Source organism: Vulpes vulpes, chromosome 15, assembly GCF_048418805.1.
Source record: "Vulpes vulpes isolate BD-2025 chromosome 15, VulVul3, whole genome shotgun sequence".
Classification (NCBI taxonomy): domain Eukaryota; kingdom Metazoa; phylum Chordata; class Mammalia; order Carnivora; family Canidae; genus Vulpes; species Vulpes vulpes.
The window spans coordinates 57,482,998-57,508,535 of NC_132794.1; the positions used below are offsets into that span (position 1 = coordinate 57,482,998).

Sequence of the window (25,538 nt, forward strand, 5' to 3'; positions counted from 1 at the left end):
ACCCATGGGGAAGAGTTTGGCAGGTAGGACTTGTAGCTGGACCTCCTTTGAATTCTAATCTGTTAGCTGCAACCACATACAGCTTTTAAAAGTTGGTTATAAATTTGGCTGGCTTCTTCTCAATTCTGTTAGTGGAAAATTTCTTGCTTTGCCACTTTGCCAGGAATGAGAATAGTCCTGGTCTCTTCTTTTATGAAGGGCTTAATACTTTCCAGAATTTAATTTATTTATATTTCTTTGCATCTTTAGCTTTCCTGATGGGTTTTCCAAACTACAGTATTGTAGCTTATCCAGCTCATCATGTGTTTATAGGGTGAGAGTAATGGTGTCTTTTAATTTTCTGCATTCTAATCAGAAGTGGAAATCCTGAACCTTTTCTTAAAATTATAAAACTTTAGAGCTGGAAGAGGCCATAGAAGTCCTATAGTTTAGCTGCTTCATTTTCCTGATGGTGGGACTGAGGCCTAAAATGCGAACCACTTTGAATATAAGCTAATTTAGCCATGGATCATGGACTAGTTATCAGATCTTTTTAACTCACTTGTTTTTTCCTTTTAATATAGTCTTCGTGAAACCAGACAGGAATTTTTCAGTAGTGCCAACCTTTAGCATGAATCTGATAGGAAACTCACATTTTTTTTTTTTTTTAAATCTTGTAAGCTTTGTTCAGCCTTGGAGAAAAGGAGAAACAAAGGAGGAAGGATATTCCAGGAAAGTTATATGCTATTCCAGTTCATTTTTTAAAAATTGGATACTCTCCAATCAAGCATGTGGTTCTCCATTTGATGAGAGACCAGAAATATTTCTTATGGATGGTCTTGCTTGCATGTTGTGGCCTTCTTCATACCCTTACCAGGCTTAGCTGAAAAATGACAGCGGTTATATTTGACGTGCAATCTGGAAAGCTGTGGTGTTAAATGCCATAGAGCCTGCTAGGGTGAACTGAAGAATAATCAGAATAATGTCAAGGTCTCACGTATCTTCATGATACTTAGTTGGTATCACATGGGCTAAAGAGACTTTTTATAGAAACCTGCTTGTCTGCTAATATAAGACACTATTTCAATAGCACAATCTCTTCTTACTGCCTCAACAAAATAAAACAGGAGCTATAACAAAGCTGAAGTTTTCTTTTTTTCTTCAGTCTGAGTGAGTTGAAGTCATTGCTTCATGTGTTGACAAACCTATGTGTTTACCATAGGGTGAAGCTCCTGCGGGGAGTTCCTGGAAAGGAAAGTACCATGTCTAGGAGTCATCATTGATGTTCCCCATGGTAGGGTAGAGTATGATCAGATTCTGAAAAAATTAAGGATAGAGCTTGTCTTTTCCAAAACTTCCTACTATCAAATAAAATAATACTGTTTACATTAATTCATTCAGTGCAGTTTTTAAGTGCCTACTAAGTACCCAGGTACTATGCTCAGAAAGTGTTAGTAATGCAACTGAGTCTCAAACCTTTTATTTTTTTTAGCATGTATTTATTTATGAGAGAGAGAGACTAGGGGAGGGGCAGAGGGAGAGAAACTCAAGCTGGCTCCATGCTGACTGAGTGTGGAGCCTGATGTGGGGCTGGATCCCACAACACTGAGATCATGACCTGAGCTGAAATCAAGAGCCAGTCAGTGACCTGAATGAGCCACTCAGGCACCCCTCAGACCTTTTTTTTTAAGAGTATACTTTTTTTTTTTTTTTTAAGATTTTATTTATTTATTCATGAGAGACACAGAGAGAGGCAGAGACACAGGCAGAGGGAGAAGCAGGCTCCATTCAGGGAGCCCGGCGTGGGACTCTATCCCGGGTCTCCAGGATCACACTCCGGGCTGCAGGTGGCGCTAAACCGCTGTGCTACTGGGGCTGCCCCCGCCCTCCCCAGACCTTTTATTTTAAAAATAGAGCAATATACAATGAAGCCAAGGGAGGGGAAAATGGTAAGGTGGTGCCCTGGAAAATGGTAGAAGAGTAGAGGGATCTGCAGAATAGAGATAAGACTAGTTGGGGAAGGATGGCCTAAGATAAGGGAAGGGGGGGAATAGTATTAGAAAAGAGAGGAGGAAGAAATGTTAGTGGGATAGGGAGGAATCTATTACAATAATCTAGGAGTTTGTGCTCCATAAGGTCAGCGTGATTCTTTGTTTTTTAAACTTGTTTTCATCCCTGCTAGACCTTTATGCCTATAACAACATCTGGCATATGGTAAATACTCAATAAGATTTTGTAGACTAAAAATATAATGGTTGGATGGCAGGATTGAAGCTGCAGTCAAAGCTCTTCAAAACATCTTGGTTCTCTGCTTCTGGGACCATGTCAGGATTGCATTTTCCCACTCCCTTGAAGCAGGTGTGACCATGTGTTCTGCCTTGGTCAGTTAAATATGAGCAGAAGTAAGATGTGTCATTTTTTTAATGGAAGCTTTAGACCAGTGAGATAGTTGCATTTCTTCCTTCCTACTGGCACACTGAATGGCAATGACAGAGCTGGTAGTTAACTTTGACAACTTGGATGACAGCTGTGTTGGATTTGTTGCATTAGCAAGACTTAAAACTTCGGTTGTAAGTCAGTGAGATGTTGGGGATTATTTGTTACTATACAATTTTTGAACCTATCTTGACTGCTACAGAAATTTATATTAATTTTCATCTGATTGGAATTCTCATATAGCCAAAGATAATTGAGGAAGGAGGCTGTCTACATGTCTCCTATTTATATATTTGCTCCAATGTTTCCTTAACATTAGTTAGAAGTCTAAGAAATGAAGGGCTCAAGAAGGAGAAAGATGGAAGAGGGGATGAAGAGCTATTATAATTTGTAAATTTCCAGCCATAAATTTGTAGAGAGGATTATGTTTGTTTACTATTTCGTTTATAGCAACTTTAATAATGCCCCCCAATCTGGCATACCACCGTAAAAAGTGCTTGGAAACAAGTGACCGTAAAGTAAAAGACTTGTACAATGCTTTCATAGGTAATAGAATGAGAATTGAAAGAGTCTTTAAAGACTTTTGACCAACCTACTTGGTCTGTGGAGTTCTTATATGCTAATATGGGTACCCTAGAATAAATAGCAGCTAGAGACGAGCATCAAAATAAACATAATGACATTTATTTTGTAATGACTTTTTAAATAGTCAAAGGCAAATGCAAGACTGTAATGTTAAAATGTATTTAGGCAAAGGTTCAGACAATTTAAGAACAGCAGTCAAGAGTAGAAGAGTTTTTTAAAAAATGGATACTTTGTTAGAAGCCAAGGAATCATCTGTCTTTGACTTCCTAAGTTTGTCTATAGCACATACTAGTCACTGATAGCATGTAAGACCTGTTAGGTTTTGGAGTTTAGTTTTAAGGTCTTCCCTCCCCCTCAGATGACTGAGATCATTCATTGACATTAGTTTACACCATGAGCATCTTTGAGGTCCAAATCCTGAGAGGGATCCCTGATAACTCTAAGGACTACCTTACATCAGGAGCCAAGGGCATTGTCAAGAATGCATATGAACAAGCAGTTAAGCTGTAGCCTTTGGCCTTCTCTGCCCTAGAAACTTAGTAGCTTTGATGAGAGCTTTGAGATATGATCTTAGGATGAATTTGCTATAACAACACCTCTCTGTGCCAGGGTTAAGAGATAGTCCTATGTGAATTTAAGTAGAGCTCAACCTTTCCCTTCTCTCCAAAAGCAACTGGGTTTTGGCTGAGGAGATGTGAGAATGGCTACATTCCAGTTAACTCAAGTTACTGACTTGACCCTGGAGAAGAGCAGAATAGGCACAAACCATTGGGGGAGGGGGGAGCTGTCAGTGCATGTGATCAGGCCAGATGACCCATGTCAACATTTAACCTGATAAGCAGCAGAGTAGAAGATGGAAGAGAAGACCAGATAAGTAACCTTATGTTTAAAGCTCTCACTTCAAACTTGCTTTGCACATCTAGACTCCTTTTCTGATGTGGGACCAAGTTGTTCTTAGATAAGAAAAGGAAGGAAAATCCAGTTTCTATTGAATGGGGAGATAGAATGAGAAGTTATTTTACAGTCTTCGTTCTTTTGCATTTTATAACTTTTCTGAATATACTTAGGCTTGACTCAGAGTACCTGTATTTCTCTTGGCTTGGGTGGGGGTAGGCTAAGTGATAGAAAGCAGGTGGTGATTAACGGAACAAAGGAGTGCTTGAGAAGACCAGTGCGGCTAATACAGTCTCAGGGAACTGCTTTATAAATGTAGGAAGCTGGTACCCAGGCTGGGCTACATAGAAAACTTTTACTTCCATTTTATGGTGGATCACTGAAGGAAGATCAAAGAGAAAGCATAAAGCTAACTTATTATTTTTTTTAGATTTATTCATTAAGAGAGTGTGAGTGGGGAGAGGGGCAAGGGGAGAGGGAAAGAGAATCTCAAGCAGACTCTCCGTTGAACGGGAAGCCTGTCTCAGGGCTCCATCCCAGGACCCGAGATCATGACCTGAGCTGAAATCAAGAGTTGGACACTTAACTGACTGAACCTCGCAGATGCTCCACACAGATGCTCCAAGCCAACTTTATTCTTATAAATCATTCCCTATAATTCATTTTATTCACCCAGTTGTTAAAAACATAACATTGACCCAGCTAATTAAAATTTAATTAAGGATCCCTCTCCAAGCAACACAATATCAGTACTGAGGTTGGTAGGAATGGGTAACATTTGGAGGCAGAGAAATTGGAAGGATGCTGGGAAGGGTTGTTTTAAGTTACTGTCTCATTTTAGTTTTTCTCTCTTGAAGTGTGTGGAAATGCAAAAGGAATATGGAACCCCAGATCTTTCCTGAGTCTAAGCCTTGAACTGGCTTTTATGAAGTTAAATGTGAATGATGGTAGAGAAAGTGTGTAAATGGGACATTTCTAGAGGTTATTGATATGGATGGAGAGTGCTCTGAGCAGTAATCTGGTTGATTGTACCTGCATACTTTAGTCAGGCCACAGAACTCCATGATTGGCGGGAAAAATGGAGGTAGTTGGAGACATTATGATCTGGTATCAGGGTAATAATAATAATGAGGAAGCTGTTTTCCTGGTCACTCAGCCTTTTTATGGCTTCCAGAGGGATACATCCTGACATCCCTAATTAGGTCAGATCCCTCAGTGTGTAGGCTGTCTTCGCATCCTGTACCATTCGTTGGTAGTGCTTGTCCCTTTTGCCTCCCTCTTTTTCTTGTTAGTTTACTCTTGTTTTTCTCTAGCCGTACTGTAAACTGCATGAAGGCAGCGCACTAGTCTGTTTTTACTTACCATTTTATCCCTAGTACCTAGTATATTGACAGGTGTATAACATATAATTAGCAAATACTTGCTGAATGGAGCATAACTGAATTGGAAACATTACTGGATCCACTTTATCATGCAGAAGTGTAACATTACCTTCAATTTACTGATAAAGGTGGGCATACTTAACTTTCCAAGCTCCCAGATGAAAATATGCTCTAATAGCTTTTGTCCTAATAGTTATTGAAAGATTTTGAAGAATAGTGCAGAGCAGTCAGGCAGATCACTGGGCAAGTGCTGCTGTTGGTTTCCCCTGTCCCCCAGTTTTTTATTGTGTAATCCTCACTGTAGAATTATAGTTTTGGTGATTAATATTCTTTTCTTTCTTTAGAATGGTCTCATATTTCTATGAAGTCTGTTCAAGTCTTTCAGTAGTCATCATCTGAATCTAAAATGAGGACTCTGGGGATGCCTGGGTGGCTCAGTGGTTGAGCGTCTGCCTTCGGCTCAGGGCGGCTCAGGGCGTGATCCTGGAGACCCTGTGTCGCACTCCCTGCTTCTCTCTATGCCTGTGTCTCTGCTCTCTCTCTCTCTCTCTCTCTCTCTCTCTCTCACTCTCTCTCACTGTGTGTCTCTCATGAATAAATAAATAAAATCTTAATAAAATAAAATAAAATGAGGACTCTGCAGTTCTCAGCCTAGGTACAAGTTCCTGCCTTCCCCAAGATGAATTTTTACCCACTCTACCCCTGTTAAGTGCTGACTATTCATTGAGATTTCTGAGAAAACATTGTCATCCTTGTAGTTTTTGGTCTGTGATGTTTCTTGGTCTCATTATAATTTAAAGAGAGCAGATCTGGGTGGAGGTCTTGAGTGGAGATCTCTCATTCTTATATCTTTCTTCAATTATCTGGCTGCAGTTCCTGTTATAGTGCTATTCTGTCATAATAGTAGTGTCATTTTTAGCAGAGCTAAATTATTTGTGCCAGACTCTGATTGCTTTACTAGTGAACTAGAAGTTTAAAAGTACTAGAGATCTTACTGTTCTTATGTTAAGTCTCTAGAACTGATTTTAAAATGTACATTTATCAAAAACTTGAAAGTTGAGCCTCAAGGGATTGTCTACAGAAGGGCAAGAAAGTAAATATGAACAAACATTTTATTTCAGGTGGAGACAAGAAACGTAAAATCTCAAAAATACTGGAGCCTTTTAAAAAATAATGTTTTTATAAAAGGATATTTAGTAGGGACTGGAAATATCAAGATAAATCTAAATAGAAAAAATTGGGAAGGGGAGACAGTATTAATTAAAGACCTTTAAAAAAGTCTGAAGTTTTTAAGTCTGAAATGTTTTTTAATTCAAAAGTTTATTTTCGTACTTTAACTTTTAAATGTTTTATACAGACTGACAAGGTACAGAATTTTTAAGAGTCTGCTTTTTTTCCCCCTTGATTTCTGTGAAGCAGACAAAAACTTGGAAACAGAAGAAACTATTTGTTAGAGTAAAAAAACAAAGCTGTTATGCAATTAATATCCTTTACAACATTAAGCAGATACAAGAAGTGCTCGTATTTATTAAAACTCAGTGGTAGTAAATATCAATTTTTATTAAATAAAGCTATTGGCGGGGCACCTGGGTAGCTCAGTTGACTAAGTGTCCAACTCTTGATTTTGGCTCCAGTTATGATCTCAGGGTCATGAGATTGAGCCCCATGTTGGGCTTCAGGCTCCACCTTGGGCAGGGAGTCTGCTTGTGATTCTCTCCTGCTCCTCCCCACTTTCTCTGTCTCTCAAAAATCTTAAAAAAAAAAAAAAAAGATCCTTATGGCAACAGCTTTATTTTTTATCTACTTACTCTCTGAGTTATCGGTATCATCATTTTCTCTTTCACACAGTTGCAATGTTTGTGGATTTCTTGTAGTTGAAGATTTGCTTAGATTGTGGCAAGTAGCTGTTACCTTGTATTTTTCAAAATCTTGTATTTCCACATGCGGATCATGTAGGAGAATGTAGCAATAAGGAAATAAAGGCAGATTCCCTATTGTATAAAAGCTTTGCCCTTGTAAAACAGCTGATGTGTATGTGATTCCTAACAGTTCTCTTAAGCCACACCTGAAGGTGATTGAAAGGTTTTGTTTTGTTTTGTTTTGTTTTGATTGAAAGTTTTTACATGGGACGCCTGGGTGGCCCAGTGGTTGAGCTTCTGCTTTTGGCTCAGGGAATGATCCCGAGATCCAAGATCAAGTCCCACATCGGGCTCCCTGCATGGAGCCTCCTCTGCCTATTATGTCTCTGGTTCTCTCTTTCTGTGTCTCTCATGAATAAATAAATGAAATCTTAAAAAAAAAAAAAAAAAAAAAAGTTGTTACATATTTCAAGTTCAGAATGGGCTGCTTTATTTCATGTATTGATAGAGTTTTTTATTGCCTTTTGGTGATTAGCTCTTTGAATAAATGAATATTGCACCTGTTCCACTTTAATTTCTTCAGACTTATTCAGAAAATAACATTGTATATACACCTATACCAGCTTTTAGATCAGAAAGCAGCAAGAAGCTTAGATCAAGAAGCTTTTACATTTAAGGGTTAGTCTGTATTACTTGCTTATAGGCATATACACTTAAATGAGCTACTTACTACATTGGCCACCTAGTTGTTTCTCAGACTTGAGACACATACTTAACCTCTGCTTTTGTGTGCTAGCCCCTCTGTCTGCAATAGTTACTCCCACGCAGCACCCCTAAGGCCCACCCACTTTAGAGCTTTGCTCCCAGTACCACCTTAGTAGAGGCATTCCCTAACCACTCTCCCTGTCCTTTCTTTTATTTATTTTATATCACTCATTACCATCAGATGTCTGTATTTTGCTTATTTATCAACCTGTCTTCCCCCACTATGATAATGAGCTCTTCATGTACATTCCGCCCAGGTCTATAAGATTCTAATAATTTGTCATACTTCCACACATTTTTTAAAAAGAATTAGCACATTAAAGATGTAGTTGGAGCATACTGTGTAACCCCACTCTGATGGTAATCCCTTCTCTCATTCCTCAAAGTAATGATTATCATGAATTTGGTACTTATCTGTCATGTATGTTTTTAATACTTTTGCCACATATATACACTTAAAAGTAGCATTATTGTGCATGCTTATGAACCTAAAATAAGTGGTTTCAGCATATAGATTTCTATCTGCAACTTGCTTTCTAAATTTAATTTATGATGATCTCAGCTATCTCTATTCATTTTTACTATTATATAATAGTCCACTATATGAATATAACTCACTCTCACATTGTTGAAAGTTTAGGCTTTTTTAAATATTTTGCGATTATCAAAAAAAAGGTAGGCATTTTGTATGTTCATTTGCAAGTATTTCTCTAGGGAGTGCTTTTTGAAGAAAAATTCCAAGTCATAGGTATGCTACTTATTCCTTTATGTATTTATTTATTCTAAATTGCTCTTTGACATTCTTTTGCTAATTTAAACTCACCAGTATTATACGAAAGTTCTTGTTTTTCCACATTCCTCCTCAGACTTGATAGTAACAGACTCCTAAAAATGTTTTTCTAATCTGAAATGTTATCTTCTTGAGGTAATTTGATTTTTCTGATTATCAGTGAAGCTAAATATCTTTTCATTGGTTCATTAACTGTTCAAGTTGACGTTTTTTAATAAAGATTTTTATTTATTTATTAAGTTTTTAAAAAAGACCTTTTTTTTTTTTTTTTTTTTTTTTTTTTTTTTTTTTAATTAATGAAAGACAGAAGGCAGAGACATAGGCAAAGAGAGAAACAGGCTCCCTGCAGGGAATCCAGTGTGGGATTTGATCTCAGGACCCCTGGATCACGACCTGAGTCAAAGACAGACACTCAACCACTGAGCCACCCAGGCGTCCCAGATTTTTATTTATTTGAGTTTAGAGAGCGCATGTGAGTGCAGAGAGGGGGAAACCAACTCACTGGTGGGAGGAGAGAGCCAAACACGGTGCTTGATCCCAGGACCTTGAGATCATGACCTGAGCCAAAGTCAGATGCTTAACCAATTGAGCCACTATGCACCCCCAAGTTCACTCTTTTGTAAATTGAAGAGCATACTCTGCAGATTTCTCATTTGTACTGCTAGATTTTTGTCCATTGGATGTTGATCAGCATAGTTAATAAGTAAACATGTTCTTTAAGGAACTAACCCTTTGCAGGCTTATTATTATGTTGTTGTGTGTGGTTTTTTTTTTTAGAGAAATGGTACTCATGTTGTACTCCTCAAAAAAATTCTAAAGATTCTGTAAAAATACCGTGAACCTTCCTTCCTTTGCTTATTGGCATTTAAGAAATGTTACAACCCAATGACTAAATATTACAAAGAATCTAGTATGGTGGGACCTAGAGTCTGAGCCTAGTACATGTGAATTGCTTACAACATGCATAGCTATTTTTGATTGAGGGTCATCTTTCCATTTAGTAACTATAAATAAGTTGAATGTACCAGTAGTCGTTTATAGCTAAATGCCCAGTTCGTGTCATTTTACAAAGTTGAAGAGTACTTAGTATTTCCTGCAGTGGTGACTCTTTTCCTTCTTTTTTTCTCATCCTCTAGGTTTTATCAGAGTAAGATGGACGGTAGCTTTGATTGTGATTGTGGTGAGCTGGAGCCACCTGATCACTAACAAAAGACATCTTCTGTTAACCAACAGCCACCAGGGCTTCCTGTTGAAATATACAGCAACAAAGGAAGAGAAGAGGCAAAACGGAAATAGTGCTTATCAGCACCTTAGAATGATGCTGCTCAGGACCAGTCCAACACTGAATGTATCTGCACTGTGAGGAGAATGTTCATAGAAGCCTGTTGTGTGCATATTTATTCACATTTTTGTTAAATGTTAAATCGTTTAGCACAGTTAAATCTGAGTGCATAGTATGTCATTTCATTCCGTTTGAGTTTCTTGAGTGTTTTCTTTAAATGTCTGCAGAGTTGCTGCCCCTTTCTTGAACTATGAGTACTGCAATCTTTTTAATTCTCAATATGAGTAGAGCTTTTTGAGCTTTAAATCTAAGGGGAACTCAACGGGCCTGGTTGGCATATGCAATGAACATCAAGAAATCATCTTGCTGTGGAAGCAAAATTATTTTTCTTTTCCTTTTTTGAAAGATCTTTCCTTTTGATGTCAGTTTTCTTCCTTGTTTACACAAGTTCAACAATTCGAAAGGAAAAAAAGGCAATAGTAAAGGTTTCAAAATGGCAGAGAAATTTGAAAGTCTCATGAACATTCATGGTTTTGATCTGGGCTCTAGATATATGGACTTAAAACCATTGGGTTGTGGAGGCAATGGCTTGGTTTTTTCTGCTGTAGACAATGACTGTGACAAAAGAGTAGCCATCAAGAAAATTGTCCTTACTGATCCCCAGAGTGTCAAACATGCTCTACGTGAAATCAAAATTATTAGAAGACTTGACCATGATAACATTGTGAAAGTGTTTGAAATTCTTGGTCCTAGCGGAAGCCAGTTAACAGACGATGTGGGCTCTCTTACTGAACTGAACAGTGTTTACATTGTTCAGGAGTACATGGAGACAGACTTGGCTAATGTGCTGGAGCAGGGCCCTTTACTGGAAGAGCATGCCAGGCTTTTCATGTATCAGCTGCTACGTGGGCTCAAATATATTCACTCTGCAAACGTACTGCACAGAGATCTCAAACCAGCTAATCTTTTCATTAATACTGAAGACTTGGTGCTGAAGATAGGTGACTTTGGTCTTGCACGGATCATGGATCCCCATTATTCCCATAAGGTATGTGGAAAGCTAGCTGAGACAGACCTTTAAACTGGTGTACATCATCAGGAATTAGGTACTTGTATTTTCTTTATATACTGTGACAGATTTTTTTTCTCCATTAATTGTATTAAACTTCATGTAGTACCTTTTTTTCTGATACAGATCTACTTTCATTCAGAATCTCCATATGTTTAAAAGGAAGTTGGGGGGATCCCTGGATGGCTCGGCAGTTTGGCGCCTGCCTTTGGCCCAGGGAGCGATCCTGGAGTCCCAGGATCGAGTCCCACTTCGGGCTTCTAGCATGGAGCCTGCTTCTCCCTCTGCCTGTGTCTCTGCCTCTTTCTTTCTCTCTCTCTCTCTCTCTTTCTGTCTATCATAAATAATTTTTTTTAAAGGAAGTTGGAGTGGGATCCTAAAAGTATATGGTTATTTATTATAATTGAAACTCTCCCTTATTTAAAAGTGAGATAAATTCTTATGTGTTTAGGGCAAAATTGTGGTCCTATCCGAAGGTAAGAGGGGATGCTATTTCAATTTTTAGGTCTTTTGTCCCTTTGAGTCTCTACTGTTCTGTTATGCTTTGTTTAGGCAAATTTAATTTAGTTTGATATCTAAATTGGTGTAGAGATAAAATGGGCAGTTAGAATAGCTTAAGGGATCCATAGTAACTGTACTTTAGGTAACAATTTAACTTTATATAAGAAGTAAATTGTTTTCTGAGCCAAACTTTGGTCTTTTAGTTTTCAAATGAAATTGTCTGTGGGATCCTGCTGTTTAAAATATTAAAGTGGAACTCCTCTGGTTATAAAGAGCCCCTTGGAGCTCCCTGCTTGCTTGGATTCCCATAGTACATGCCTAAACAAACAGATCTTTTCATTCACATGTTAGCATCTCACATTAAGTGTAACTTAATTTTTTTAAAACTTTAATGTAGACATGTAGTATTAAAATGAAATGGACAACCATCACATCTTTTTTATGGGTAACAGTGAAGTATTGTGGATAGAACACTGAACTAAGAGTTAAACTAGTTAAAATTGAGTTCCATTTCTGACCTTAAGTAGATTCCTTAGTCTGTGAGTGTTACCGTCCCTCTAAAATGGCGTAGTATCTACCTTCATAATTTTTCAGGGTTGTTTTGACCCTGTTTTAAGGATGAAGTAAGGTCGTATACGTATATAACTCTTTTTGTTAAGTGCTTTATAAACGTAAAGTAGTAAAATTGATTAGGAATGGGATACATAATAGAGCCAGGTCCCCTGCGTTGTCAGGAGGTTGGCATTGGTTTATAAGTAGCACCCTAGGTGCTCTTTTTTACCTTTCCCTCATTGATTTAAAGCATCCCTCCTCCTCAAGTAACTTAAGACTTGAAGTGAAAAATAGCTTCTCTTCGAAACATGCTTTGAATATGTGATATAGTCAGCATTAATCTTGTATAGTATATATAGTATATTTTGGTCAGCAGACTTCATGTGAACATCATCTTATGGATGATATATCCCAGGGAGAGTTTAACCCCCTATTGAGCCTGGAAAGTGCAAGAGCCTCGAAAATAGGCATATAAATCAACAGTATTGTTTTAGGATTTCACTTTTTTTTTTTTTTTTTAAAGATCAGAGATTCTTTAATGAGTCAAGTTTTATGTACTGTTCTTCAGCTAAAGTAAAATATTAAAGTATGTGTGTGTGTGTTTTTTTTTTTCAGGGTCATCTTTCTGAAGGATTGGTTACTAAATGGTACAGGTCTCCACGTCTTTTACTGTCTCCTAATAATTATACTAAAGCCATTGATATGTGGGCTGCAGGCTGCATCTTTGCTGAAATGCTGACTGGTAAAACCCTCTTTGCAGGTTAGAAATTTTAAAATATTTGGAAAAAAATATTTGGAAAAAAATTACCTCAAAGAGAAATAATTTTGCATGTATCTATGAATCAAGATTTATATAAGATTTAACATAATTTATTATAGTCTGATATTAAAATGAAAAGATAAAATGGTGTTTTAATATTTTAAAAAGTTTAGAAACAGTATATTCACTGAATATATTCACTCAGCAAATTTAGTCAAAATTCTAGTGTTATTTTATGTTTTTCTTCTTAAACATGATTTTTTTATTTTTTAGACTCACAATACGTGTTGGTAATCTTAAAAGATGCCTGAGTTGCCTAATGTTGTCAGTGTTTGTTACTCTTAGTGAAAATTTTTAGCTGTCATTGGAAATCCAGTAATTCTTTGTCCTCTATCATCTCTGATATCTGAACTGCCATATCCTGTTGTCTGACTGCTGTGACCTTTCAGAAACAACCAAACAAGTAATTTTTTGCTGAGTTTGGTGCTATGGGGGAGTCTATAGAAGTCTGAGAGAGAATTTAGTCCAACATAGGAAAGGGTGAATAGTTCATGAAAAATGTCAAGTGTTGTAAAGCAAAGTATGAGTCTGTATAAAATTATTTAGTGAGAGTATAAGAGCTACAAGCTTAGAGTCTTCATCAATGATGGCTAAAACAAAAGGTATAATGGAGTAAAAAGATTTTTCATTACATAGGAATAGTGAAGAATTTTGGTGGGAGGAAGAGAGAAAGAATGGTACTATATAAATGAAGGTATGAGCCTGAATCAGTGAGAAAAGATTGATGAAAGAAATCATGTACATGCATGAATTAGTGAGAAAAGTTGGATGAAAAAAGCTGTCAAATAATGAACATACTTATGACTACTTAAGATGGAGCCAGAATACTTAGAAAAGTAGGCAGAGGAATTCCCATTCAGAAATAGGGTATTAAAGATTTTTTAGTTTGATAATTGACATGGTGGTGAATTAGGTCTTTTCTCCCTTTTGACGTTACTGTTTTTCTCTCTAACCAATCTTAGAATGACCCTCTCACCACTCCCAAATTGTGCTAAGAGCAGAAGAAAGGGAATGGAGCAGGATCTACTTACAAAAAAAGTATTAATTAAAAAAAAGATAAGGGTACACAGAAAAGCATTATTGAAGAAAGGATGGTATCCATAAATGCCCTTGAATTTTTTTTTAAAGAGCACTCAGCTTACATAACATTAACCAATCTTTTGTAGTTTTCCCCTTAAATTTATCTGAAATTTCTTCTGTGATGTGTGATAGTGATTGAATTTCCACTAGGCAGAGTGAGAAAATACCAGTGATTCCTGGAAACTAAATGGTTAAGTGGATTGAATTTTTTCCTAGGAACAATTAGAGTTTACATTGCTAAAATTCAGGTATGTTCCAACATACATACGATAAATATCGTATTACTTGTTGCTGCACATTTAATTAACATAATTTTGATCTTAAATCCACGTAAAGTTTAAGCAACTAATGGGAATTGTTTGTGAAATGATTTGAAAGATCCAATTTTAGTTCCTTTCTACTGCTTTATTGGTAGATTTGTGAACCATTCAATAAAAGCATGTGGGAGATCTGTTTATTAGGTATAGGCCCCAAATGAACAGAACAAAAAAGGCATGGACTAAGATGTCTAATAGCATCTCAAATTTAACCTACCCAAACTGAACTCCTGATATTTCCCCCTCATATTTTTTCTATCTTCCTCATCTTAGTGAACCAGATCCACTTTTTTAGATGCTGAGTCAAAAATCTTGGCTTCATAGAGATTCCATGGGTTCTTCCTTTGAAATATATTAAGACTTTAACTGCTTATTATTATCTCTATCACTACCCACCTTTCCATAGTTCAGTCAATTATGTCTCTCCTGGTCTCATGTAGGATTTTTTTTTAAAATATTTTATTTATTCATGAGAGACACAGAGAGGCAAAGACAAAGGCAGAGGCAGAAGCATGCTCCCCATGGGGAGCCCAATGTGGGACTCAATCCCCAGTACCCCAGGATCACGACCTGAGCCAAAGGCAGATGCCCAGCCACTGAGCCACCCAGGTGCCCCCTCATTTAGGATTTAACTGCCTTTTCTGTTTTAATATTTGCTGTCTGTAGCCTACTTACCACATAGCAGCCATAAAAGTTCCCTGAAAACTAAATTAGAAAGTGTCGTTTTTCTTCTTTAGACTCTGTCATGTCTCCCTATCAAATTCAGGATAAAGCAAACCCTTTGTATTGTGTTACCACTCTGACTTCATCTTCCAATACTTCCCCTGTGGCCACTCTATTTCAGCTACACTTAACCTAATTACTGTTTCTTGGACACACAAGCCCAATCTCCTCTGAACCTTTGCACCTTTTCCATCTTCCTGGAACTCCCTTCCTCCATTTGAATGCATGATGTGTTCTCCAACTTCCTCAGTTTTCAGCTTCTCAGTGATGCCTTCCTTGGTAATCCTGTATTAATTAGCAGTCCTCCCCTGAAAGTGCTGTTTATCCGCCGTGCTTAGTGTATTTTTCTTCATAACATTTGCTACATTTGACATAAATGTTGACAATTATTATCTATCTTCCTCTCCTAGATTGTAAGTTCCATGAAGGCAGGGACTTGGTCTCTTTTGTTTCACAGTTGTATTTTAAAGTGCCTTGCTTATAGCAGGTACTCAAGAAAAATGTAGAGGTTGAATGAATTCTAGAAGTTCATGGAAAAGCAAACAATGTTTTTTTTTTTTTCTAGTCACCATTTAGCTTAAAGTTCCCCCTATTATTTCTTGAATAGTGGTCCTGAAATGCTACCTGGAAAAAAAAAACTTGTTATGTAAATCTAGTCCAGTATTCCATTTTACTGATGATGAAATGAAGTCATTACCATGCTAAGATTTCCAGAGATCTAGCCAGTTAATTAGTGGTATAGCCAAGACTAGAATCCACATCTTTTGAATCCAAATTTTTCACTATTTTGTGATACCTTAATATGAGGCTAAACTTAAAGGGTCAGTATCTTACAGAATCAAAGCAGTCAAAAGTAAATATGTCAGTGAGCAGAAATTGAAATAGATGTGCTTTTTGAGTAGATTGATGATATTCAAAGCAGAGAAACTTGCTGGTTACGGATTCAGTTAACATCATTTTCTTTCCGTTGGTCATGACAGTATTTAAGTTAATTTCTTATAGCCTTAGAATGTCTGTTGCCAAATAAGTAAATATTGAAGAATGTGTTTATTTATATTGTATTTGATGTTTATTTTATCTCACCAGGTGCACATGAACTTGAACAGATGCAGCTGATTTTAGAATCTATTCCTGTTGTACATGAGGAAGATCGTCAGGAGCTTCTCAGCGTAATTCCAGTTTACATTAGAAATGACATGACTGAGCCACACAAACCTTTAACTCAGCTGCTTCCAGGAATTAGTCGAGAAGGTATGGTTACTCAAGAGTAACCATTATGTAATGGGGTGTGTGTGCGTGTGCATGTGTGTGCGCATGCGCACTCATTCAGGTAGGATCTCTGTATCCCAAAAAGTCTTCAGACGCTATACCTTATCTAAAACTTCAGTGCTTTTCCCTTTTTGGTCTGGCTCTTAGGCTAGGATCTGTTTCTTTGTTCCTCTTAATGATTTTTCAGATTCCATAAAGTGTATCCCTCTCTTCTGGTTCTAACTCCCATCTTGGTTTTTCAGCTTACACCTCTGATATTATCTACTATAGGCAAGCATCTACAATACTGTCCCTCACTGAGCTAAAACAGAGTTCTGTGAAGGTTATATGATAAGTGTGGATATGAATATGAATGTGACTTAGATATGGAAAAGTGAATTGAGTTGGGGGAAAGCAAAGTCTTCAGGGCAAGGGAGCGATGGGGGAAAGAGCAAAACTCTGTATGAGCAAACACATTACAATAAGAGTTTGTAGATTCGTGTTAATATTAGGTGCTAAATGTGAGAGTTTGTGCGAGCTTGAAAGAAGTAGAAACTTGGAGAGAATCAAAACTTTGTTGACCACTAAAGCAAATAATTTCATGTCTCAGAGTGAAATGTCTTTAGGATTTGTTGCTATACATAATATACAAAAGTCTAACTCTTGTAGTAGTTACCTGTAATAAGATTTTTAAGATTTTATTTTTAAGTAATCTCTATACCCAACCATGAGGCTTGAACTCACACCCTGTGATTAGGAGTTGTATGCTTTACTGACTGAGCCAGACAGGTGCCCCAGTATAACATTTTTTTTAAGCAAGAGCATTAGACATGAGAAACATCTTTCTTAAAAGTTGATTGTCTTACATATTTAAGAATTATTGTATTAAGACACATCAATGTCAGGATTGTATAGCTCTCTCATGAATCAACAAGTTTAGGGATATATAGTTTTCTAAGCATCTTAAGCTTTGAATTATATAGCCATTATACATATCACCCACTCTGATCATTATATGTGGTTCAGGTTATTATGTATCAAAGTGTTTTAAAATTGCAAGTGTTTTGTGATCCCTGGGTGGCTTAGTCAGTTAAGTGTCTGATTCTTGATCTAAGGGTTCAAGGTCCACGTTTAGTAAAAATACTAAAATTAGGTAGCAAGTGTTTTGAGAAAACTGGATGGCAAAATCATAATGACATTTTTTGTTTTTCTCAAATGTGCTTAAAACTCATATAGCGGATACCTAAGTAAAAAGGAGGCAGATGTATTTAATTTCAGCAGGTTTTGCAGGATTCATTTTCAATAGTTCTATATTCCTAACTGGCCTTCAAGTGTATCTTCACAATCAGATTCCAATGCTGGTTATCTTGCTCCTGATCTTGTAGCCACTGTCATGACATCCTTGTTCATAACTGAACAGTAGTCACATAGCATTTGACCATGCCTCAGAATCCTCTGTGGGAGCTCTTTATTTTTTTTATTTTTTTTTAAGATTTTATTTATTTATTCATGAGAGACAGAGAGAGAGAGAGGCAGAGACACAGGCAGAGGGAGAAGCAGGCTTCATGCAGGGAGCCTGATGTGGGACTCGATCCTGGGACTCCAGGATCACGCCCTGGGCCAAAGGCAGGCGCCAAACCGCTGAGCCACCCAGGGATCCCTGTGGGAGCTCTTTAAAAATGCAGACTATTAGGTTAGAATTCAGAAGTAGAGTGGGGAGCAGAACATGTGTCTTTTTAAAAATTATTTATTTATTTAGGTTATGTATTAGAGAAAGGGCATGTGTGAACAGGGGGAGGGGCAGAAGGAGAGGGAGAAGCAGACTCCTCACTGAGCATGGGACCCAATATGGGGCTTGATTCTATGACCCTGAGATCATGACCTGAGCCAAAATCAAGAATCGGATGCTCAAACTGACTGAACCATCCAGGCATCCCACATGTGTATTTTTAAAACCCTTTACAGGTATGGCCCTGCTCAGCCAGGTTGAGGTACAAGAATAGCCTTGATTGCCTTTGGAGTCACTGTTGCTATTGCTGTCTTATCAGAAGAGGCAGGCTAGTAATATAGGACATTGCTGTCGAAGCATTTGCAGTCTAGCCAAATTTGAATCCTCTTTTTCCCTACCTTCATTAGGATTGGGACCATATCTTAGCTGTGAGCCAATTTGAATATTTGGCTGACAGCTGGAATTATTCATAATGCATTGAATATATGTTTGATAATGGGTTAATTAACTATCAGGCAAAAGTTTTTGGTATTCATAAGGGGCAGAGCTATGCTCACATACAAGTCAATGCAGTTTTTAAATTCCTGAGACTAAAGATTTACTCTGTAGATATGCTCTACACCAGTTTCTTTTTGATTAATATTGGAGTTTTATTTGGGGGCAGAGCATATTATGAGGCAATGGGACTTGTAATACATGTTCTTTTCTCACATGTTCATGGTCTCCAGAGGAAAAAAAAAAAGATTAAGTACATATGAATTAACACATTTATACAATTAGGAACCCTGGTGGTCTTTCGTCTTTAGATGAAATATCCTTTTTTCATTTTCCTCTGTACTTAACCTCTCATCTTCCCTTCCGCTGTAGTTTACCATGTATTTCTATATCTTATTATACTTCAGCACCATCAAAGCAAATAGATTGATTTCCTTGAGTGCAGTGCTGGCCAATAGAACTTTCTGCAACTATGAAAATAGTCTGTATGTGCATATTCTGCATGCACTTGGGAGCTCAGCTTGGCTAGTTTCTTACCTCTTCCTCTTCCTGCTGCCTACAGTTCCTAAATGCTAGGGATTTTAGAGTATATTCCTCTTGTGTGGTTGGATATATATCTCCCCTCTCTCTGAGAATGGTGATTGTGCTGGGTCAGCCCTTTATAACTCTGTTTTAGAGTCTCTCTTGCCTTGAGACACAAGAGCCCTGGACTAAGATGGACTCTTTTGCGAGAAAATCAATAATAGCTTGAGGTATTGTGAAATAAGTTACTAGATTAGGGAAATATAATAGGAGGGGGTAAAGAGGAGGAGTGGAAGAGGCCTCAGCCATGGGCCACTGAAGGGCATGAGTAGCAATGAGCCATAGGTTTCTTTAGTCTTTATTGGAATGATTTGAGGATTGAATAAGATAATGTATATGAAAGCACTTTGTAAAATATTAAAGGCTATAAAAAATCATCTATTGTTTACATTAATGAGAAATTTGGGAATTGAGAATAGTGTTCTTTCTAGAATATAGCTTAGTTTTAGAAAGAAGGACTGTCTTTTCCTGTGAGACAGAGGTAAGAATAAGAGGACAATATGACAGGTCATAGTGAAGAAGTAGGGATTGAGATAAATGTCAAGGGGGTTTAGGTATGATTAAGATTGAGAGCATAAAGAGATGGTGTGGAACATTGCTGAGCAGTAGCAAAGGCCAAATTGCAGTTCTACAATATGAATTTGTAGTGAGCTGTGTGTGTGTGTGTGTGTGTGTGTGTGTGTGTGTGTGTGTGGTTTTTGCATTGAGCTTTCATCAGTGCTGTATGGCTAGGAACAAGGAAAGTAGATGGAGCAAATGATTCAAAGTTGAGGGTTGGTATAAATCATAAGGCATACAAGCGTGCGGTGGTATAAGGACAACCTTCAGGCTGAAGACAGGTGTTGTTCAGGATGAGTTAGGTGCTTATGAGCTAAGGTAGTGGGAAGAATTGGGTGTGTGATAGGTAACTTCCAAAGTCCTAAAATGAACAAGTGCATTTGTGTAATATGTTGGAGTGTGATTGATGTGAAACAGAGATCAACAAATTAGTACAACAGCTCGTCAGTAAGGTAAGGGAAGGAAAGGGTAAATGATTTTTTATTAAGCACTAGACGCTATGCTTTACATTTAATTTTATACCTTCTAAGATATCTGTCTATATATCCATTTTGTACATGAAGGGACTAAAGTTCAGCAAGTTTAAGTAAACCCTTTACAGCTAGTAATTCATTTAAGCTAGTGAGTTGCAGAGCTGAGATTATGACCTACAGTATTAGGTTGAACCATGTGAAATTGCTGTTATTTGACCATTTTTGACTGACAAAAATAGAAGTTTCATATGGTTCAACCTAATATATTATTTTACTTTGTAACTGACCATAGTATGAGACCATAGTATGAGATTTCAAATATGTACTGTATTGAGTGAATGTCTTTACTTTTTAATCTATAAATCAGGTAAATTTTATTCTCTGATAAACTTAAGTTTTTAATTGTATAATCCCTTTTTTTGCTTCTTTGGTTGATGACCTCTAATACAGTTAAGATGTTTTATCCCTTTTTTTTTTTTTTTTTGCAGCACTGGATTTCCTGGAACAAATTTTGACATTTAGCCCAATGGATAGGTTGACAGCAGAAGAAGCGCTTTCCCATCCTTACATGAGCATATATTCTTTTCCAATGGATGAGCCAATTTCAAGTCATCCTTTTCATATTGAAGATGAAGTTGATGATATTTTACTTATGGATGAAACTCATAGTCACATTTATAACTGGGAAAGGTAAATTGATCCTAAGTTAGAAAAATACCATTTATTGTATTTTCACAATGCACATACTATATGATTATGGCTCATTTATTGTATTTTCAATAAACCGTAATGCAGTAAGTTTTATTTTTAAATTACATATGACAAAACGGTGTAGATGTCTTCAAAATTTAATGATGGTCTCTTTGGGTTTGTGCTAAACTTATAATATCTTTGAATAGCCTTTATGTAATTTAAATATTTAATAGTTAACTGGTTAGGATATACATAATGGGAAAATGTAATTCTACTTTGAAACATGTCTAAGCTGTTAAGGCATGTTTAGTTAACAAATATAAGGTCCTTTAAACTTGAGAGTTGAAGGTTAGAAATCTGAACCCTTTTAAACTATTGCTTTTATAAATGCCACAAATTTTTTTTAAGATGTTGGATGACAAGACTGACCCTTATCCAAATAGATATCTTCATAATGGCTCAAATTTTATGTAAAATCTCTTATACCTTAGAATAGAAATTATTTTGTTTCATGGTACATGCTGTTCAAATCTATTCCTAATGACACAAAATTAATCTTGGGCTGCTTGAACATAGGTTCAGTATAAGGGACTCTTCTATTTTGAATAGTAGAAAATATCAAAACAGGTAACATTATACATTTTATTTTTTATTTTTATTTTTTTAAAGATTTTATTTATTTATTCATGAAAGAGAGAGAGAGAGAGGCAGAGACACAGGCAGAGGGAGAAGCAAGCTCCATGCAGGGAGCCCGACGTGGGACTCAATCCCGGGACTCCAGGATCAGGCCCTGGGCCAAAGGTGGTGCTAAACCACTGAGTCACCAGGGCTACCCAACATTTTACATTTTAGTTCAAAATTCCACCCCTGCCTGCCCAGCTTTCTTTTAGGATTTCTAAGTTTCCAGGGAAATTTAGATACAATTTTGCTACAAAGTAGGATTGTAGCATGTAATCATAAATCAATATTATTATTATTTTGAAAGATTTTGTTAATTTTAGAGAGTATGTGTGGAGGAGCTGCAGAGGGGGAGGAGGAGGAGAAAGAATCTTTCAGGCAGACTACGTACTGAGCGCACAGCCCTTTATGGGGCTTGATCTCACAACCCCAAAGATCATGACATGAGCTGAAACCAAAAGTCTGAAGCTCAACCCACAGAGTCACCCAGGCGCCCCATATATCAATATTTTTTAAAATCTTCAGGTAATTTTGATATTTAGCCAGGTGTCAGAGTTATGAATGACAGTCTTAAAACTAGAATTTCATATATTTCTATGTTTAAAAGAACAGTATTTTAAAATTAAATAAGTAGTTAATATTAAAATTAATTTGTTTAGTTATTGCATTTTTTCCCCTCCTAAAACGTTGAGGTATTTGTACATTTACATGTCTGGCAATGACCTGTTGGTCCACATGAACATTTCTACTGTCAACATATAGTTCTTTCATACATACTCAAATGTCTTCCAGTCTCTTTTCTAGTCCTTCCTCCCCATCCCCCAGCTGTGTGTGTCTGTGTCTCAGTCTGCCTCTACTTGGGCATGGAATGATCACCTTGCTCTGATGTGTCAGTAAGAGGATATCACATTCAGTAGTACATATACATGGAGAAGTTTTTTTTCTATTCATGAACTCCAGCAAAGCATTCCTCATGTTCTAGTCTGACTTGTTACCAGGAGAGTGAAAATCTGTAGGAGACCTGATTGAGATTAGAGATAGCCACAATCCCTGATTGAGATTTTATGGCCACAGAGTATTTTTTCTCTGTATGAAACTGTTAGAATTGAACATAGACATGCCAGCTACTCAGATGTTTATCTGCATTTGTGTTTGAAGGCGAATGAAAAATAGAATAGAGAAAAGACGGAGTAAATATGAAATGATCTTTGGTCTTAAAATTTAAGAATGGAAGACTCAGAATTTTACTGTAATTATGTTTCATTGGTAATTACCAAAATTGCCTCATATTATGTTATTTGGTAACAGATCTTACCTATCCATTAAAATTATGAGCTATACTCCTATTGTCCCTCCAAAGACCTAGCAGAGTGCTTTCACCTAAAAGGCGCTCAGTGAATTTGAAAAAGAAATCCTATACCTGGACTAACAGTGATGCATTAATTTTTTCAGGTACCATGATTGTCAATTTTCAGAGCATGATTGGCCTATACATAACAACTTTGATATTGATGAAGTTCAGCTTGACCCAAGAGCTCTGTCTGATGTCACTGATGAAGAAGAAGTACAGGTTGATCCTCGAAAATATTTGGATGGAGATCGTGAAAAGTATTTGGAGGATCCTGCTTTTGATACCAATTATTCTACTGATCCTTGTTGGCAGTACCCAGATCATCATGAAAACAAATACTGTGATCTGGAGTGTAGCCATACGTGTAACTACAAAACAAGGTCATCATCATATTTAGATAACTTAGTTTGGAGAGAGAGTGAAGTTAACCATTATTATGAACCCAAGCTTATTATAGATCTTTCCAATTGGAAAGAACAAAGCAAAGAAAAGTCTGATAAGAAAGGCAAGTCAAAATGTGAAAGGAATGGATTGGTTAAAGCCCAGATAGCTCTAGAGGAGGCATCACAGCAACTGGCTGAGAAAGAAAGGGAAAAGAATCAGGGATTTGACTTTGATTCCTTTATTGCAGGAACTATTCAGCTTAGTTCACAACATGAGCCTACTGATGTTGTTGATAAATTAAATGACTTGAATAGCTCAGTGTCCCAACTAGAATTGAAAAGTTTGATATCAAAGTCAGTCAGCCGAGAAAAACAGGAAAAGGGAATGGCAAATTTGGCTCAGTTGGAAGCCTTATACCAATCTTCTTGGGATAGCCAGTTTGTGGGTGGTGGGGAGGACTGTTTTCTCATAAATCAGTTTTGTTGTGAGGTGAGGAAGGATGAACAAATTGAGAAGGAAAACACTTACACCAGTTATTTGGACAAGTTCTTTAGCAGGAAAGAGGATACTGAAATGCTAGAAACTGAGCCAGTAGAGGATGGGAAGCTTGGAGAGAGAGGAAATGAGGAAGGGTTTCTGAACAACGGTGGGGAGTTCCTCTTTAACAAGCAGCTCGAATCCATAGGCATCCCGCAGTTTCACAGTCCGGTTGGGTCCCCACTTAAGTCAATACAGGCCACCTTAACACCTTCTGCTATGAAATCTTCCCCTCAGATCCCTCATAAGACATACAGCAGCATTCTGAAACATCTGAACTAAAACACTCAGCAGACATTTCTCTTTGTATGCTTCATGAAATGTGTTTTGTCTTTTTTATTACTAGTGTTTCAGTCATTTTTTTTTTACTTGAATCATATGGTGTCATTTAGAAAGGATTTTATTAGTTCTTGGTTTTTAAAATCCAGACTTTTTTTTCTACATGTGAGATGGTTTTCATTTTAACTGGCATGTCGTTTGCACACAAAAATAAAGAGTAGAGCAAAATAATGCAATGCAGGAGGAGACAAAAGAAATGCACTAAGACAAGTAAAAAACATTCTCTCATAGAACAATGATCTGTTTTACAGGAAACAAAATCTTGCCTTGAAATTTACACAGTGAGACTGTACATAATTGCATGAAAATATCTATTTTTTTCCTAAGACATTTTTCATTCATGAGTATTTTCAAGTTTTTCATACTGTACACATTTCTTAAGACACATGATACCAGCAGCAACTGAAAATGAATGCCGAATTTGGTACACATGTGTTATCTACCTCAAGGTAACAAAAGTATGTGGCAAAACATAGACCACCCATAGTGCTTCACATATGCACTTCTATTTAGCCAGCGTTTATTGTAGTAAACTATTCTTAATAAGATTCACGCACCGTTTATAAATGTTCTGGTATGCATTCTTTATAGTGAAGTGTTACTACATCACATCTTATTTATTTTAGCAAATCAGTATATTTTCTGTATTTAATTATAAAAAGTTAACTTAGTTTTTGAAATTTATTTGCAAATACACTTTTTCCATTTGGCACTATGGTTTGTTGCCTACTTAAGCTGAATATATAATGTCAGCTCATCCTAAGGCTGTCCACGTACTTAATTTACTTAAGTATTCATTTTAAGTAAAGCGCTCACTGTGTATAGGAATTTGTATTTTGGAGGTGCTTGATCTATCTACAAAGAAACATTAGGAATTACTTTATTATAAAATGCTCCTAGAAGTCTTAACTGTGTTTATTTTTTAAAAAAAAACTGTAATGTTAGACTTGTGTGCATGGAAGTAATTAAGGTACATCATTATTGTAGTTTAAAAGTTGTACATGATAAGACATATTTTGTTTTTACTGTATGTTTTTACTGAATGATCTGTTCCCCATCCCAAGGCAAGCATGAATAAAATTAGGTTAAATGTAGCATGTGGCATTGCAGTCTTTTAGAATTCGTTTCATCTATTTTATTTTATTGAATACTGTCTGTATCTTTGGTTATCCTGTTCAAAGAAAAGGACAAATAAAACATGGCCAGAGAATATGGCTCCTGTCGAACTCTTTAGGTAATGCAGATTACCTGCTAGAAAGAATAAAAATCACTAGCAAAACCTTTATCTGATTCCACTTTTTGGCATCTTTAAATTGTGTCTGTATTTTAAGCTATTTTAGGTTAAACAGCTTAAAAGAAGGTTCTTGGTCTCCACGCGGAAACCTCTTGTTGACTTGCCTTCACACGTTAATATGGAATAAGGCTTTATATATTTCA

The 25,538-nt window shown here is 36.8% G+C and overlaps 1 protein-coding gene across 6 annotated transcripts in view; it reads left to right on the forward strand.

The window, feature by feature from the left end:
- Positions 1–25,311, forward strand: part of MAPK6 (mitogen-activated protein kinase 6) — a 47,411-nt gene extending 22,100 nt beyond the window's left edge. For 5 of the 6 annotated variants that reach the window (XM_025993722.2, XM_072738554.1, XM_025993550.2 and 2 more), the window contains 5 exons: positions 9,827–11,020; positions 12,710–12,854; positions 16,121–16,285; positions 20,608–20,809; positions 22,943–25,311. In XM_025993722.2, the coding sequence (XP_025849507.2) occupies positions 10,466–11,020; positions 12,710–12,854; positions 16,121–16,285; positions 20,608–20,809; positions 22,943–24,044 (2,169 nt within the window). In that variant the 5' untranslated portion in view covers positions 9,827–10,465 and the 3' untranslated portion in view covers positions 24,045–25,311. Of the gene's footprint in view, positions 1–9,826; positions 11,021–12,709; positions 12,860–16,120; positions 16,286–20,607; positions 20,810–22,942 lie in introns of those variants that run through there. The other variant, XM_072738556.1, reaches the window with a different exon arrangement.
- The last annotated feature ends 227 nt before the right edge of the window (positions 25,312–25,538 follow it).